General features: G+C 44.0%; 1 protein-coding gene across 1 annotated transcript; it reads right to left on the bottom strand.

Moving 5' to 3' along the window:
- Positions 1-2443: 2443 nt before the first annotated feature.
- gdf7 (growth differentiation factor 7) lies at positions 2444-6198 on the bottom strand. Its single transcript, XM_060933031.1, has 2 exons — positions 5955-6198; positions 2444-3423 (listed from the first exon to the last, which is right to left on the bottom strand). Exons 1-2 carry the CDS (start codon positions 6196-6198, stop codon positions 2444-2446), a joined length of 1224 nt encoding a protein of 407 aa, XP_060789014.1.
- Between the last annotated feature and the right edge of the window lie 9485 nt (positions 6199-15683).

Below are 15683 nucleotides of genomic sequence, written 5' to 3'. Positions count from 1 at the left end.
TTATTTATTACTATTTTGGGTTTTGTTTTTTACTTGTATTATAGTCATTTGTATTTAATTACCTTGTTTAAAAAAGTTTATACTACCATGTTAAGCAGTATGGAGCTGGAGTATGACAGGGGGATATGTAAATGAACGTTTCTAATTAACAATTATTCGTCGAAGGCGAGGTGAAGATCAGTGAATAATAACCGAAATGTAGTCAAGGTTATTATTCACCGATATTCACTGAGCCTGAGGCAGATAATTGTTTCAGTATAAATACACAGGTGATTATTTAATAAAAAATTAAAAAAAGTACTAAAAATAATTTATTTCAAACTTCAAAAGCGGCATGCAAATATAATAACGGCACAGGCCTGTGTCACTTATCTATGCCGAGTCACCGAGTCACATATAAAATACTTTGTTTTGAAACAGATAAAATAAATCACAATTCCATCTTACCTTTGAATGGTTTTAGACCAAACTTCGTAGCATCTTTAGTGCTTTTAGGAACAGCATTTTCTTTCATCATTTGTACTTCATCACTCACAGTGACAAAGTGATTGGCCGCCATTTTGCCGAGTTGCTCGAGGTAATTATCGAGAAATAGTCCCTATTTCCCGACCAATCAGTGCACGTGATTTTCAATAATCACCTGTGTATTTATACTTATTAGTAGTAGTAGTATTAGTATTATTACTATAGATGTGCATTTAGGAGAGAAATCTGATGTCACATTATTCATATGCTCAAGCAGATATACTTACAGCTCATAATGTTATGTGCCTCTGTACCTTTCATTGTCCTTAAAAACCCTGAAAAACTGCAACTAGAATGTTTTTTTTCTGAAAAAATGAACAAATGTACTGAAATAAACTGGGGTAACATCAGTCTGTTATCAAAACCGGCAAACTCGCACAGGGCTGAGCTCGCTAGGTTATGCCGATCGTATAAGGCACACAGCAGTTGTCTGATGGCTGCAGCTTTTCTGGCTCTCTGTTTACGCTAAAATACTGCAATCTGTAATGCAACCATTTTGTTTTTAGAATGATTTTCTTATGTATCACTATATTCCAGTGTGTATATTTTTAGATAATGAAAAAAAAAAACCTTCAAAGCTGTATATCACAGGGAGAGCAGAATTTAGTCTTGAATCATTTGAATCGAGTTTAAATAGGCTGGGTCACCTGGCATGACCTCAGGGTGTTTTAACACTCATTGTCTTATGTCGCTTAGCAGGTGTACAATGTGAAGCTGCATTCAGGAGAATGTGCTTGATGAGAATGTTAATTCTAAAATAAAATGAACATAAGAACAGCGGAGATGAGGAAAAGCAAACCGACCTGCACATGCAGTTTGACCTGACAAGAGGGTTGTCACACACAAGTGCACAATGCCAAGAATCATTCTGACTTTGGCTTTCTAACGTCTTTCCCAGTTTCTGAGGTTCAGTGAAATCATTTACCTCTTACACATGTGGACATCACGAATAACGCGGATATTGTATCTAGTCCTGCAGATGCCAAGTGGGGTGTCCACAATGCTTATTTCTTTTGTAATGAGCTTAGTTAAACACAATTCTTACACAACTTGGCATGATTAGCCTTTTGAGTGAAACAAATAATGACTGAAGTTCTTAGCAATGTATGGTTTGTGAGTTTCCTTTCGTGGGCCAGTCAAACACTGTCTATTATGCTGAGAAAAGGAAGCGAGATGTCACCTCTTGGGAGCATCAACCGTGTGTGGGTTACCTTGATATAAAATTCAGAACTGTCGTCCTCAATAAATCACCCAATGAGGCTCTTGATTATAAAAACAACCCAAGGTCCAACTGGAATAACACATTGTGCCTTACAGAAAAAGTCAAAACCTCCAACAGTCAGACAAGCATTGCTGCCACTGATTGTCACTTTTTTTCTTTCTCACATTTATATTTTGTATTTAAATCTTCTATAAAATTCTTATGAATGTGTTGTTCAGCTTAAGCTGACTGTCAAGCATAGCACTTCTGCTCTTAGACTTGCATGGAATCTCTGACAGACTTGGGAATTCAGAACAGTTCAACCTTTTCTCAGTCACTCTGAGCCATACTTGAGTGCTCTATCATTCAGTTAACATTATCAGGATGCAGTGTTATTTCTGGCATTTCTGGTCTTACTCTTTTCCTGATCAAGGAGGTGTTTATTTTGTTGGAGAATTTAGTATCTTGCAAAGAAGGCTATTCAGCATTTTTACCCATTGGGTTTTCTGCCCATTTGAAAGACACTGTTCAAAATGCCCGTGAGCATAACCTCTCATGTCCACGCCGCCACATGCATTTACACACACACTTATTCATGGTAGTGATTGCTAAAATATTTTGGCACTAAGGCTCATTTCTGTGAGGCTGGCAGTGCTGCATTGGGGCTCTTTTGTAGGTTTCAAATCAAGGGCTGCAGTCCAGCCCAATTTCATGCTGCTACCTGCAGCCACAGCTTTCCACTACCATATCCTCATACTGCTTATATACCACATTATTCCCAGCGTCAATGTACAAGATGCTTATAGGGCTGAGTTTGGAAGGTACACAGCAGCTGGGCGGTGTTGACTCTGGATCCATGGAGTTCATGAGCGTCTGGATGATGGCGTGGTTGGTGGGTTCGAGGTGCGAACGCAGTGGGAAGTCACATGCACCTTCGCAGTGGTATGCATCGTAGTCCAGCGGCGCAATGATCCAGTCATCCCATCCCAGCTCTTTAAAGTTCACATGGAGCGGTTTGCGGCTGCAGCGAGTCCTCCGTCTGCCACCTCCTTTGCCCCCTCCACCTGTTCCACCTCCCCCAGTGGCCCCACCACCACCTGCTGTTCCTGCTCCAGCAGAGCGGCCTGCTAAGGCAGTTCTCCTCTTCTGGCGGCGCCTGGGTCTACCACGACCCTCAGAGCTCCGATCAAACATGTGCATGGCTTTCATCTTCTCACGGATCTCTCTGAATAGATTCTCTTTCCTGCGAGTGCGGGAAAAGGCTACAAGCAAAGCCTTCTCGTTCTTCTGCTGCCCCTCTGAACCCAAACCGACCAAAGAAGGGGAGATCATTTCATTTGTTAAGTCTGAAATAACAGCTATGCTGAAACATACATATCTGCTCTCTTGAGTTGTCCTGTGCACCCTGTAGTGGGCTTTTAGAGTAGTCCCAATGTTAAACACATCCCAAGTACTCAAGGTGGTATCCAGAATGTCGATTGTCCTAGAAGTGAGCAGTAGAGGCTTGCCTGATGAGCCCCGAGAGGAGCAGCTATAAAGGAGTAGGTGGTACAGGTTTCCTGCACAGGACCGTAATTTCTCCAAGTCAGACGGCAGCTTCCGCAACACCCGCAGCTCAGCCTCCACTAGTTCTTCTGTCCTTGAGAGACCCGAAAGGTCAAATATGTACTGCTGGTGGGACTCAGCTGATGGCTCATCTGTAAGTACACAAGAAATCAACAACAAGAAGATGAGCAGTTCAGTCTTAGACATTCAAATATGTACTGCCTGGGAGGAATTTCAATAATGGGTCAATGTTAATTTAACTTCAGCAGTGCTTACAGGAGCCATCTGTCTGCAGTAGAAATCTCACATTCCTTGGCCCGTTGTGAGCAGTCTACCAAATAGCCGAAAATGCCATACTGACACTGTCAGCTCTTCTCTTCAATGAGAATAACATTCAGGGGCCTAGAATGGATTCTCCAAATGCAAGGCACACAACACCAGCCAAGGCCAGGTGGAGAGTGTTCAGTTGACCTGACGGACTGACTTGGTCCTTGGCAGCATCTCCTAGTTGTGCAGATTGAATGTGAAAAAAAGCTTGCTGGGACACACTAAAAGCTCATGGTCTCCAGCAAAACCCTTCCCTCCCCTTCTGCTAGGCTCCTCAAGAGGAGGCTGTAAATTTAAGAGGAGTATTAGGTGGCCTGGGGACACAATTAGATGTCTGCCGTTTGGGTTGAACACCTCTGACGGTCATTATATTGGCTAGAAATCACCTGGACCTAGTTTCCTGAATACATCTAAGTGTTGGGCTCATTAAACCTCTGGAGAGAGCCAAACTGTGATTTTCGTTCGAACATCTCATGATGATCTTTGTGCTGTGCTATTTTTCTTATTCAGATGTTTTCCAAAGAGATCTATCATAAGCCCATGTCGCACTATGCCATCCGTGACTGAAGCAATGCAGACAAGAGCTTTGCTAAAAGAGACCAGATCCAGCAAGTAAAACAAGTTTCAATGTTGACGTCTTGACATCTAACTCAACCATAGAAGCCAGAGCACTGTGCAACCTGAGACGCAGACCACAGTTTCATGGTTAAAACATGAAGGGGATTCTTCTAATATGAGTGGGTAGCACGAGAACCCAAGGCCAGATCTGGCTATATCGTGTTGACTGCATATCACGAGACAGAACTAAGAAAAGCAAGTAATTGCAAACAGTTAAGCATCTGCTGTGAGCAGCCACATAACCTGGGCTTGGCCTGTGGTCCTCAAGAGGAGCAAAAAGCACAGAGGCATCCAGTGTAAGCTGCCTCTCAGACTTGTTTCTCACACTCAGAAAAAGGACCACTATCAGAATGAATGGTGAACTCAGAGTGGGGTCGTAGGGCAAAACATCCTCTTCTTGAGGTAATATCTGCTTGCCAGACCAAACAATGACATAATCTAAAAAATATCATGAAGAGGCAGTCTGGAAATGGGGGTTCATTCCAACTCCTCCACTTTTATTTTGGTCTACAACACGCAGCCTAATTTGCGCTCAAGAATTTTCTGGGCCTCAGGAACCGATGGGTCATTGAGATTAATTATGTCAGTTGATGATGTATGCAATGTAATTTAATAATTACATTTCCAATCATTTCTAAACAAAAAGGACTGCTGATTTATGCATCAGAAATGTATTTTCTCTAAGACTATAAAATCGAATGTTAGTAAAATGTCTAACTTTCTGATATGTTTTAATTGATGTTGTTTAATCAGCACTGACATTTTACAGGACAGACTCTGTATTGCACTTTGTCTTGACCTTCCCATCACTCCAGTCCCCACTCATTACAAGAAGAGTGGTGGTCTAGCCAGTACATTTTGTGTTCTTAGGCGGGGAAATGACCCACCTAACCAGGCGCTGTTTTGTAAACTCACTATTGTATGCCATAATATGTATTTGACCATGAGTTTTGAATTAAGAGTTTCTGTCTTTATCAGCAACACCTGGCCATGGATTGCACGCTCTTTCCAAGCATTCGGCTCAACACGCCAGTGAACTTTATTTTTCACAGATGGTAGAGGTTAGACACATTAAAGTCCATAATTTTAGGTGTTAGATGAAATTTCGAAAGCGTAAACATCAGGAAAATCTAAAACTCGACAAATTTGTCCTTCGGAATGTCATAGAAAATAAAAACTTACGACCACGTCCAAATAAGAATCATTTGCACAATATGCTATATTGCTGACACCTATGATTAAAATAATAAAAATGACTGCATCTTTTCTTTCAAGGTTGTGTCTTTAATGTCTGTTATAAATCACTTTTGGATACGATTTGCGCGTTAGTCTTTTCTATCGTTATAACATTGTTATAACAATGAAAAAAAAACGCACAGGACTAGCATAAAGATCCTAGTGCAAAACCACAGTTTTAATACAAAGTGACAAGTGCACCTATGACACCAACCATACAGAAGAGCACAAGTCGTATATAATACAAAGACTTGATGATGATTGCATGCAAACCATCTAATGCAGGGTGTAGCAAGGGGATAAAGAATGCCAGCAGGATAACATCTGGAATGCAAGTGCATCTTGTCAGAGAGAAGGCTGTCTGGAGTCTGGTGTGTGTGATTATAATGAACTAAACCCGAGTCATTTATCCTTCAGAGAAAGCAATAACGGATCGAGTTTATCTAACTTGCATGCATGAACTCGAATGGTTCTTAGTGCTAAGTGATGAGCGCCCGCTCACCTTTGCTCTGGTCCACGAAGCTGGTGACTGTGTTGGCGCGTCTCCTCGCGCGCGTCGCGCTCCCGTAGCTGCCCGTGCGCTCGAGCTGCGACTGCGTCCTGTACAGAGTGAGCATGTAGTCCGGCACGAGCACCGCCGAGCCGTTCCGCCACACGGCGCGCGAGCCCAGTGCCGCGGCCTCGAGCGCGCTCCCGAAGCACACGGCGAGCCATAACAAGGGAGCGCCACTCTTCCTGCCGCTCATTTTCAGCACTCTCTGCTCCACAGCAGGGGAACCTGACAGATAGTGGTGACTTAAGGAAACTCCCCTTTTCGGTCTTTAAATTGACTTAATAGCTCGATTCGGGCTGGATGTGGTGGATAAGGTAACGCCTGTTGCGCTCAACACTGCCAGCGCCCCCACAGGCAAAAGCAGTAAACTGCCCCAACTTGGACATGCACAGAAACTTTGCGGGTTATACTGGCCAATAATTGTCTTGTAAATCAAAGCCATTCATTTGAGAGGCTTCATCAGTCCTACACAATGGTGCACTCAGTAAAAGTGCTACTTTAAAGTGTACACTACCGTTCAAAAGTTTGGGGTCACCCAGACAATTTTGTGTTTTCCATGAAAAGTCATACTTTTATTTACCACCATAAGTTGTAAAATGTGATGTAGTGGTTAGCGCTGTCGTCTCACAGCAAGAAGGTCCGGGTTCGAGCCCCGGGGCCGGCGAGGGCCTTTCTGTGTGGAGTTTGCATGTTCTCCCCGTGTCCGCGTGGGTTTCCTCCGGGTGCTCCGGTTTCCCCCACAATCCAAAGACATGCAGGTTAGGTTAACTGGTGACTCTAAGGCCAAGTTTACATTAGACCGTATCTGTCTCGTTTTCTTCTCGGATGCACTGTCCGTTTACATTAAAACGCCGGGAAACAGGAATCCGCCAGGGTCCACGTATTCAATCCAGATCGTGTCTGATCCGGTGCTGTGTAAACATTGAGAATACGCGGATACGCTGTGCTGAGCTCTAGCTGGCGTTGGTCATGTGACGTGATGTGATGTGACTGACTTCCGCCTTGTATCACCTTTCATTAAAGAGTATAAAAATATGAAAATACTGCAAATACTGATGCAAATACTGCCCATTGTGTAGTTATGATGGTCTTTAGGCTTGCCATCCTTCCACTTGCAAGTGGTAAGTGACTTGCGCACATCGGCTCAGTCCCGAATCACTGCTCGTGCACTACACTCGCGCGCTCTGTGAGCTGCGCAGAGCCGGAGTGCGCACCCTCCAGAGGGCACTCGCTGTTCAGGGAAGAGTGATTTGGAGCGCAGCCGCTGAGGAGGAAGCGATGAGCCGCACTGACACATTTCAACTTACGTGCCGAATTAGTCATGTGATTAGCGTATCTGTGTATTGGCGTTGCTGTGTGCACGCGAATCGTGTATTGGCGTTGCTGTGTGCACGCTAATCGTTTTTAAAAACGTTAATCTGATGATCCGCTGATACGGTCTAATGTAAACCCCACCTAAATTGACCGTAGGTGTGAATGTGAGTGTGAATGGTTGTCTGTGTCTATGTGTCAGCTCTGTGATGACCTGGCGACTTGTCCAGGGTGTACCCCGCCTTTCGCCCGTAGTCAGCTGGGATAGGCTCCAGCTTGCCTGCGACCCTGTAGAACAGGATAAAGCGGCTAGAGATAATGAGATGAGATGAGAAGTTCTCATTCATCTCATTATCTCTAGCCGCTTTATCCTGTCCTACAGGGTCGCAGGCAAGCTGGAGCCTATCCCAGCTGACTACGGGCGAAAGGCGGGGTACACCCTGGACAAGTCGCCAGGTCATCACAGGGCTGACACATAGACATAGACAACCATTCACACTCACATTCACACCTACGGTCAATTTAGAGTCACCAGTTAACCTAACCTGCATGTCTTTGGACTGTGGGGGAAACCGGAGCACCCAGAGGAACCCCACGCGGACACGGGGAGAACATGCAAACTCCACACAGAAAGGCCCTCGCCGGCCACGGGGCTCGAACCCAGGACCTTCTTGCTGTGAGGTGACAGCGCTAACCACTACACCACCGTGCCGCCCGAGATGAGAAGTTGTAAAATGAATAGAAAATATAGTCAAGACATTTTTCTGGCCATTTTGAGCATTCAATCGACCCCACAAATGTAATGCTCCAGAAACTCAATCTGCTCAAAGGAAGGTCAGTTTTATAGCTTCTCTAAAGAGCTAAACTGTTTTCAGCTGTGCTAACATGATTGTACAAGGGTTTTCTAATCATCCATTAGCCTTCTGAGGCAATGAGCAAACACATTGTACCATTAGAACACTGGAGTGATAGTTGCTGGAAATGGGCCTCTATACACCTATGGAGATATTGCACCAAAAACCAGACATTTGCAGCTAGAATAGTCATTTACCACATTAGCAATGTATAGAGTGTATTTCTGATTAGTTTAAAGTGATCTTCATTGAAAAGAACAGTGCTTTTCTTTCAAAAATAAGGAAATTTCAAAGTGACCCCAAACTTTTGAACGGTAATGTATGAAAGTATGCCCCTTTACACACTCATCCAGAAGGGTAATTTTGCACAAGGCCATCTGTCTACAGCAGAAAAAAAAAATAACAAAAGGGAGTCTGGAGCCAGATTCATGACGTCACCTGCGGAAGCACCAGCAGGCTGCACGAGCTTGCATGGTTTCAGTGCACAGCCTGTGTAGCAGCTAACGATTTTGCATTGAAATATGGGATTGTGGCGGCAGGGTGGTGTAATGGTTAGCGCTGTCGCCTCACAGCAAGAAGGTCCGGGTTCGAGCCCCATGGCCGGCGAGGGTTTCCTCCTGTGCGGAGCTTGCATGTTCTCCCCGTGTCCGCGTGGGTTTCCTCCGGGTGCTCCAGTTTCCCCCACAGTCCAAAGACATGCAGGTTAGGTTAACTGGTGACTCTAAATTGACCGTAGGTGTGAATGTGAATGGTTGTCTGTGTCTATGTGTCAGCCCTGCGATGACCTGGCGACTTGTCCAGGGTGTACCCCGCCTTTCGCCCGTAGTCAGCTGGGATAGGCTCCAGCTTACCTGCGACCCTGTAGAACAGGATAAAGCGGCTAGAGATAATGAGATGAGACTTATCGGCCTATTCAGTTTTTACCCATGTTGAATTTAGTTTCAACAGTCGATGGCAGGCATTGCTTATCCGTGTGATCTTCACGAGACTTGTGCGAGACTTCGAAACGTGAAGTGTCAGCCAGGTGTCAGCGCTGCCATTTTGAAAACTGTTTTCCAAACGAAACATTGCACAAAAACGAGTTTAAATGGCGATTACTGCCTACTTTCTTCAAACTTTCCTGATTGCTATCAAAACAAACAAAACTTCCGGCTTGATTACGTCAGCATTTGAAAGAGGGCGTGCATGTCTGTTGACAATTTTGGCAGATGTTGGTCACTTTGATTTCTGCTGTACATTTTACTTCCGTCCTACGATGTCTTGCACAGGTCTCAACAAATCTCGTTTATGGCCATTGCTTTGACATACAGTATGGACTGATGTATTACATAGCATATTTCAAACACTCATAACTTGCTATAGCAGTGACACAATAGCTGTCAGAAATGCATTCCTTTTTTTAATAAAATGAGAAAAATTGAATTTGATAATAAAAAATTGGTTTTCAGTTCACCTTTAATTAGTACCTTTTCTTGTCACTATCAGGTGCCCTTATTTTTCACCTAGAAATGTGGATAAAGTATACCTTAAATTATATAGAGTGACATCATCCTTCCCTCCCATCTCTTCCCTCTATCTATCTCTTTCTTTCTCCCTCTCTGCTGAGTTACATGTTGATCCTGAGACACCAGTGATGCTGACCTCTTCTGCTCCTCAGACCCGCCTGATCCATCCTGATGCCCTATGTTTGGCTGGAGTCTCATCGTATTGCTCCTGTAAAGGATGGCCCCATATGGACAGTCAAAGTCACACTTGGAAGACAGCTCTGGACACTCACAGTAATGCATCTATGGCTGAGGACTACAATTACCATGATAACTTTAGGACTGCAGTTGTCATGAACAGTTTTGCACTCAAGTTTCCACCAATGAACAGTTGATAACTTCAACAAAATAGACTTCATGCTAAAACTATAATGAATTTCCGGGTTACACAGCTGTACTTTGTGACTCTTTCGGACACTGTTATAAAAGCGAGTTATTTATAATCAGGCTATCTGTTATGACCTAAATGAGGATGTGTTCCCTTTTGAGTCTGGTTCCTCTCAAGGTTTCTTCCTCATGTCGTCTGAGGGAGTTTTTCCTTGCCACCGTCACCATAGGCTTGCTCATTGGAGAAAAATTAGGGACAAAATTAGCTTAGGTTTAAAGTCTTTAATTTTCTGTAAAGCTGCTTTGCAACAGTGTCTGTTGTTAAAAGCACTATACAAATAAACTTGACTAGACAAGACCTACATAATTGGACCATATTATTTTTTAGAGTAATGCTTGAAGGTGTGCTTTTTAGGTACACTATGCACGTTTATAGGTAAAAGATACACACTAAAGTTACAAATGGTTTACTCATGAGGGATAGTGTAGGCCTACCACCCCAGAGACAGATACAGTTTAGTACCCCTTTTTCAGAGACTATGGAATTAATGAATTCTGTAGGATCAATGGTGGCTCACCACATTTAAAACTACAAAACACTTTTATTTACAATTACAGTCCAATGACTTGAATAACTGAAAACCTACACAGGCTTATTGACAAACCAGCTGTTGGCAAATATATGAGGGAAACTTAGTGCAAATATAAACCAGAGGCCACTCGGTAGAGTGCATACCTCCACCAAGCCACATATTAGAATATCCAGATGTTTACAGTACTATGTTTAAATACATACCCTGATTTGCATCAAAATCTAATCAATTGTTCCTTGGCCCATGGCTCACCATTCCTCAAAATTTCATCAAAATCCATTCACTATTTTTTGAGTTATGTTGGGAAAAGTCAAACAAACAAATGGAGGCGAAAACATAACCTCCTCCAACAAAGCTGGCGGAGGTAATAAAGTACCTTATTGTACCTTTAGGAGTACAAAGGCCTGTCACTGGGGAAGTACCCTCTAAGGTATTTATTTGTCTCTTTCCTCTTCTTCTTCTTTTGGCTGTTTCTGTTAAGGGTTGCCACAGCAGATTATGTCCCTCCATCTCCTCTGTATCTTTTTCTGTCACACTAACTGTCCTGGGCGGCACGGTGTTGTAGTGGTTAGCGCTGTCGTCTCACAGCAAGAAGGTCCGGGTTTGAGCCCCGTGGCCGACGAGGGCCTTTCTGTGCGGAGTTTGCATGTTCTCCCCATGTCCGCGTGGGTTTCCTCCAGGTGCTCCGGTTTCCCCCACAGTCCAAAGACATGCAGGTTAGGTTAACTGGTGACTCTAAATTGACCGTAGGTGTGAATGTGAGTGTGAATGGTTGTCTGTGTCTATGTGTCAGCCCTGTGATGACCTGGCGACTTGTCCAGGGTGTACCCCGCCTTTCGCCCGTAGTCAGCTGGGATAGGCTCCAGCTTGCCTGCAGGACAGGATAAAGCGGCTAGAGATAATGAGATGAGATGAAACTAACTGTCCTCAAATCCTCCTTCACCACATCCATAAATCTTATCTTTGGTCTTCCTCTTTTCCTTCTACCTGGCAACTCCATCTCCAGCATTCTTTTCCCAATATACCCTGGATCTCTCCTCCTGGTATGTGTCCAGACCATCTCAATCTCCACTCTCTCACTTTGTCTCCAAGCCGTCCTACATGTGCTGTCCCTCTAATATACTCATTTCTCATCCTGTCCAACTTTGTCACTCCCAATGAAAATCTCAGCATCTTCAGCTCTGCTGCCTCCAGTTCACCCTCCTGTATTTATTTGTACTCTTTATATACTGATTAGGAACATATATGTACCCTTTTTGGCCTTAAAAGGTATACATAGTTTCCTTAAGGTCCAACAATGAGCCCAAGGGGGTCATTCGTGTGGATTGTACCTTGGGGGACAGAAATGGACTCCTGCTGTAACTCTATTTCTTACAGTGACGGGAAAGAATGGCTTGGGTGAGGAATCTCAATTATAGAAAATAAATATGGAACCGCTTTTAGCTCGTGAATGGCTTTCATTTCTGTCACATCACTTTTATACAATGACCACAAATGATCACCCTGTTCATGCAATATTCATTATTTTTGTGTGCGTGTGTCGCCCTCTACTGTTAAAATGCAATACCACCGTTTATAGCTTTAAAATTAGTATTTGTAGAGTAGATGTAGTTACTGTGCATTAATTACCAAATTAGTGACTTAGATAAAATTAGTGAATAGAAACCAGATCTCACCACAACCCACTATCATCAGAGTTATTATGCCTGTACATAACTGTAATCCAATGAGAATGTTAATAAAACTGGGTTATAAGGGTGCTGTAAGGCAAAGTTCATTTATTAAATTTAAAGGCTCCAGTAAATAGTCAGAATATTCCTGTACACATTTAGGTCTGTAAGCATCCTGCCAGCAGTCCCTGCCCTTCATAGGCAGGTTCCATGGGATTCTTTGGCGCAAGGGGGTACCAGTTAGGGGCCCACTCTGTGGACAAGAGGCACACAGGCATTTGTTATGGCTTTAGGCACATGAATCATAATCTTGCTGCTCTGACATGAAGTGCGCAATTGAAAAACATCTGAACTCCCCACACTAGAGCTTCTTTTGCCATAGCCCCAAATATGAGCCCAGACACAGGGAATATTTCACAGGTTCACTTGTATGTTATCAGCAGTGTGTACTGTGCCAGCCACACATGGCGGTACATGTAAACCAGATTGGCAGAGAGCATTCCCATTTCCTGGACCATGTGCTTTGATCAACTCCATAGCTGAAGGGTGGCCTCTACTGATTGGAGCAGTTGCTCCAATACTAGCTGCAATACTGGCTGTTTCTGTTAGGGGTTGCCACAGCAGATAATGTCCCTCCATCTCCTCTGTATCTTTTTCTGTCACACTAACTGTCCTGGGTGGCATGGTGATGTAGTGGTTAGCACTGTCACCTCACAGCAAGAAGGTCCTGGGTTCGAGCCCAGCAGCCGATGAGGGCCTTTCTGTGTGGAGTTTGCATGCTCTCCCCGTGTCTGTGTGGGTTTCCTCTGGGTGCTCCAGTTTCCCCCACAGTCCAAAGACATGCAGATTTGGCTAATTGGTGGCTCTAAATTGACCGTAGGTGTGAATGGCTGTTTGTCTCTATGTGTCACCCCTGTGATGACCTGGCGACTTGTGCAGGGTGTACTCCACCTCTTGCCCATAGTCAGCTGGGATAGACTCCAGCTTGCTTACACAAGATAAGCGGCTACAGATAATGGATGGATGGATTCAGAATAGCTAGTCTGGTTCTCATCTCATTATCTCTAGCCGCTTTATTCTGTTCTACAGGGTCGCAGGCAAGCTGGAGCCTATCCCAGCTGACTACGGGCGAAAGGCGGGGTACACCCTGGAGAAGTCGCCAGGTCATCACAGGGCTGACACATAGACACAGACAACCATTCACACTCACATTCACACCTACGGTCAATTTAGAGTCACCAGTTAACCTAACCTGTATGTCTTTGGACTGTGGGGGAAACCAGAGCACCCAGAGGAAACCTACGCGGGCACGGGGAGAACATGCAAACTCCGCACAGAAAGGCCCTCGCCGGCCACGGGGCTCGAACCCGGACCTTCTTGCTGTGAGGTGATAGCGCTAAGCACTACACCACCGTGCCGCCCTAGCTAGTCTGATTTAACAATGAAAATAGACTAATACTCTTCAAAGACTGAAATATCAGACAGAGGCCCTACAGTAACTGGCTCTTTAGTGGTAGCTCAGTGGGTTGCGTCTCTGCTTTACTGTTTGGATGGTCGCTGGTTCGAGCCCCAGCATGTCCCAGGTGCCTCTGTTGTTCCCCTGGGCGAGGCCCTTAACCCTGTCGGTTCATCTTGACTTCAGGAAGAACCCAGCCCCTCCTCTCCCCATCACCTTGCGTAGCTTACCAGTGGACACTGTGGAGTCCTTCTGCTTCCTGGGCATCATAATCACCCAGGACCTGAAGTGGGAACTGAATATCAGCTGCCTTATCTCAAAAGCACAGAAGAGGATGTACTTCCTGTGGCAGTTAAAGAAGTTCAACTTGTCAAAGACAATGATGGTGCACTTCTACACAGTCATCATTGAGTCTATCCTCACCTCCTCCATCACCATCTGCACTGTAAAAAAGAATAGTTGAGAATACTTGAAATTTCAAGGCAACAGTCTGCATTAATAATTTTATGTTTTGCCAACGATGTGCCCATGATAATCCAAACTATGATAACACTGTTATCTTTATTAAGAATTCTTAATTAAGTCAATTTTCAATTCCTCATTCTGCCAACATAGATTTCTCTTTTTGCTGAACAGTGGCATTCACAGTAGTACAAAAAGGCAATTGAGGTTATCACAAATTTTTGGGGGGGGCTTTTTTTACCTTTGTTTGGATAGGACAGTGTAGAGACAGGAAATGAGCAGGAGAGAGAGCGATCAGGAAATGACCTCAGGTCAGAATCAAACCCAGGCCCCCGGATTTATAGTATGGTGCCTTATCCACCTGAGCCACGACAACATGAACTTCAACCGGAGAGAGAACCACATTGCCCAGCCCTTGCATTTGGGAGCGGAAACCACGTGTCTTGGTCATTCAGAGCATGCGCTGAATAAACACCTGTGACCATTATGTATTTTCAATTCAGATTATTCACTATTGTATATTTACACATCATTGAGGTGCACCCTATCAGTTTGATGTGGATTTTTCTTGATGTGGATAATTCTAAAAAATAGAATTATGCTTTGTTCAAGTAATTCCATATTCACAATTGAATGGACAAGAAAATATGAATAATTATTAACGAACAGAAAAATCCACATCAAACTGATAGGGTGCACCTCAATGATGTGTAAATATGCAATAGTGAATAATCTGAATTGAAAATACATAATTGCCACAGGTGTTTATTCAGCGCATGCTCTTAATGACCAAGACACGGGGTTTCCTCTCCCAAATGCAAGGGCTGGGCAATGTGGTTCTCTCTCCGGTTGAAGATCATGTTGTCGTGGCTCAGGTGGATAAGGCGCCATACCATAAGTCCGGGGACCCGGGTTTGATTCCGACCTGAGGTCATTTCACGATCTGTCTCTCTCTCCTGCTCATTTCCTGTCTCTACACTGTCCTATCCAAATAAAGGTAAAAAAAGCCCCCCCAAAAAATTGTGATAACCTCAATTGCCTTTTTGTACTACTGTGAATGCTACTGTTCAGCAAAAAGAGAAATCTATGTTGGCAGAATGAGGAATTGAAAATTGACTTAATTAAGAATTCTTAATAAAGATAACAGTGTTATCATAGTTTGGATTATCATGGGCATACATTGTTGGCAAAACATAAAATTCTTAATGCAGACTGTTGCCTTGAAATTTCAAGTATTCTCGACTATTCTTTTTTTACAGTGTGGTACACTGCTACCTCTGCCAGGGACAAGGGTAGACTGCAGGGTATCATTCGCTCGGCAGAGAAGATGATCAGCTGCAGCCTACATTCACTTGAGGACCTGTTTGCCTCCAGGACACTGAGGCAGGCAGGAAAGATTGTGGCTGATCCCTCCCACCCCGGACATAAACTCTTTGAGACACTCCCCTCCGGCAGGAGGAT

The sequence above is a fragment of the Neoarius graeffei genome, chromosome 11 (assembly GCF_027579695.1).
Source record: "Neoarius graeffei isolate fNeoGra1 chromosome 11, fNeoGra1.pri, whole genome shotgun sequence".
Taxonomy (NCBI): Eukaryota; Metazoa; Chordata; class Actinopteri; order Siluriformes; family Ariidae; genus Neoarius; species Neoarius graeffei.
The sequence above is the reverse complement of the archived record's forward strand: the minus strand, read 5'-3'. Positions and strand labels throughout refer to the sequence as shown.